The sequence below is a fragment of the Echinops telfairi genome, unplaced genomic scaffold (assembly GCF_000313985.2).
Source record: "Echinops telfairi isolate 266 unplaced genomic scaffold, ASM31398v2 ScPeMD7_2010;HRSCAF=2546, whole genome shotgun sequence".
Classification (NCBI taxonomy): domain Eukaryota; kingdom Metazoa; phylum Chordata; class Mammalia; order Afrosoricida; family Tenrecidae; genus Echinops; species Echinops telfairi.
The window spans coordinates 17,716,274-17,717,683 of NW_022105908.1; the positions used below are offsets into that span (position 1 = coordinate 17,716,274).

Sequence of the window (1,410 nt, forward strand, 5' to 3'; positions counted from 1 at the left end):
TGTATGGATTGTGATAAGAGTTGTATGAGGCCCTAATAAAACGATTAAAAAAAAAGTTGTAAAAAGTAAAGCTGTCACTTTGAGGACTGGCCTCCCCACAGCTCCAATCGCCTCCCGTGCAGGTGAAAGTGGGAAGGAGGTCTGAGAAGGAGGACAGAGGACTAGACACACTGCAACTTTGCCCTGGGCGAAGAGCATCGGGCAACTCTTGCTTAGGCTGCCCAAAGGGCAAACAACCTGCTCACCAGCCAGAGGAATTAGTCTGCACACCGCCCCCATCCCCAAACCCCAATGGAGGGGGAGGGAACAGAAGAGTGGGTGAAGCAGCAGGGACCACCAGGCATGGGCACCAGCGTGGAGCCGGCCCCCAGTGGCCACTGCAGACGTCACTTGTCAGACTTGAAAAGCTCCAACCTAGCCGGGCAGCCCTGACTTCCTTTGTCCTCCACTAAAGACTGTCAGGTACGAAGCAGGTGTTTATAACCATCACTGGGCCGTCCTGCAGAGGAACATCTCACGGACCCACAACTGTCCCCTATGAGTCTCCTGGAAAACCCCGTCTCGCCCCGTCCCCCAGGAGCTGCTGGTACTTTTGAACTGCCGACCATGTGGGTCACAGCCCTACAGGGAAGCACTACACCACTGGGGCTCCCACTCATCCTCCTGAAAATCTGACTCGCTCAACTGGCACTTCCTGAGGGGGCCTCCCCACCCCCACCCTTAGCCAGGTGCCTGCTAGCGTGCACACAGAGCTTTCCTTCCAAGAAGTCACCAGTTGGAATTCTAGGAAAATCCAGGTATCACCCGGGTTCTTCCTGGACTCTCCGTAGTGCCATTGCCTCACACTCCTGAACCCATTACGAAGTCTCGTTGGCTCTGCCTTTAAACGGTGTGTGGAGCCCATCCATTCCTGTGGGCCACAGCGGGGCCCCGTGCAGGCAGGCCCAAAATGCTGCAGCCCCATGGCTACCCAGTGACTAGACCAGTGGTTCTCAACCTGTGGGTCAGGACCCTTTGGGGGCCAGAATGATCCTTTCACTGTGGTTGCCTGATTCATCACAGTAGCAAAATTACAGTGATGAAGTAGCAATGAAAATAATTTATGGTTGGGGGGGTCAGCACAACACGAGGAACTGTATGAAAGGGTGGCAGCATTAGAAAAGTCGAGAACCACTGGACTAGTCCATTGTGATCTATCCAAGGGCAGGGAGGGGTGGTGGTAGTGGTAATCGCCAGGCATTTCTTCCTAGTTTATTTGAGCCCAGAAGTCCCACTGAAATCTGTTTAGCATCACAGTTGACACACAAGCCTCTTCTGAGAGACAGGTAGGTGGTGTCTGCCCATGAGGTGCACGGACCAGGAATCCAGCCCAGCTCGCTCACAGAACTGAAAGGGAAATCAAACCCACTG

At 54.0% G+C, this 1,410-nt stretch overlaps 1 protein-coding gene across 1 annotated transcript in view; it reads right to left on the reverse strand.

Moving 5' to 3' along the window:
• USP43 (ubiquitin specific peptidase 43) overlaps positions 1-858 on the reverse strand; it is a 67,919-nt gene extending 67,061 nt beyond the window's left edge. Inside the window, exon 1 of the mRNA XM_045293309.1 lies at positions 845-858. Within this exon, the coding sequence (XP_045149244.1) occupies positions 845-858 (14 nt within the window). The remainder of the gene's footprint in view (positions 1-844) is intronic.
• Positions 859-1,410: the final 552 nt, after the last annotated feature.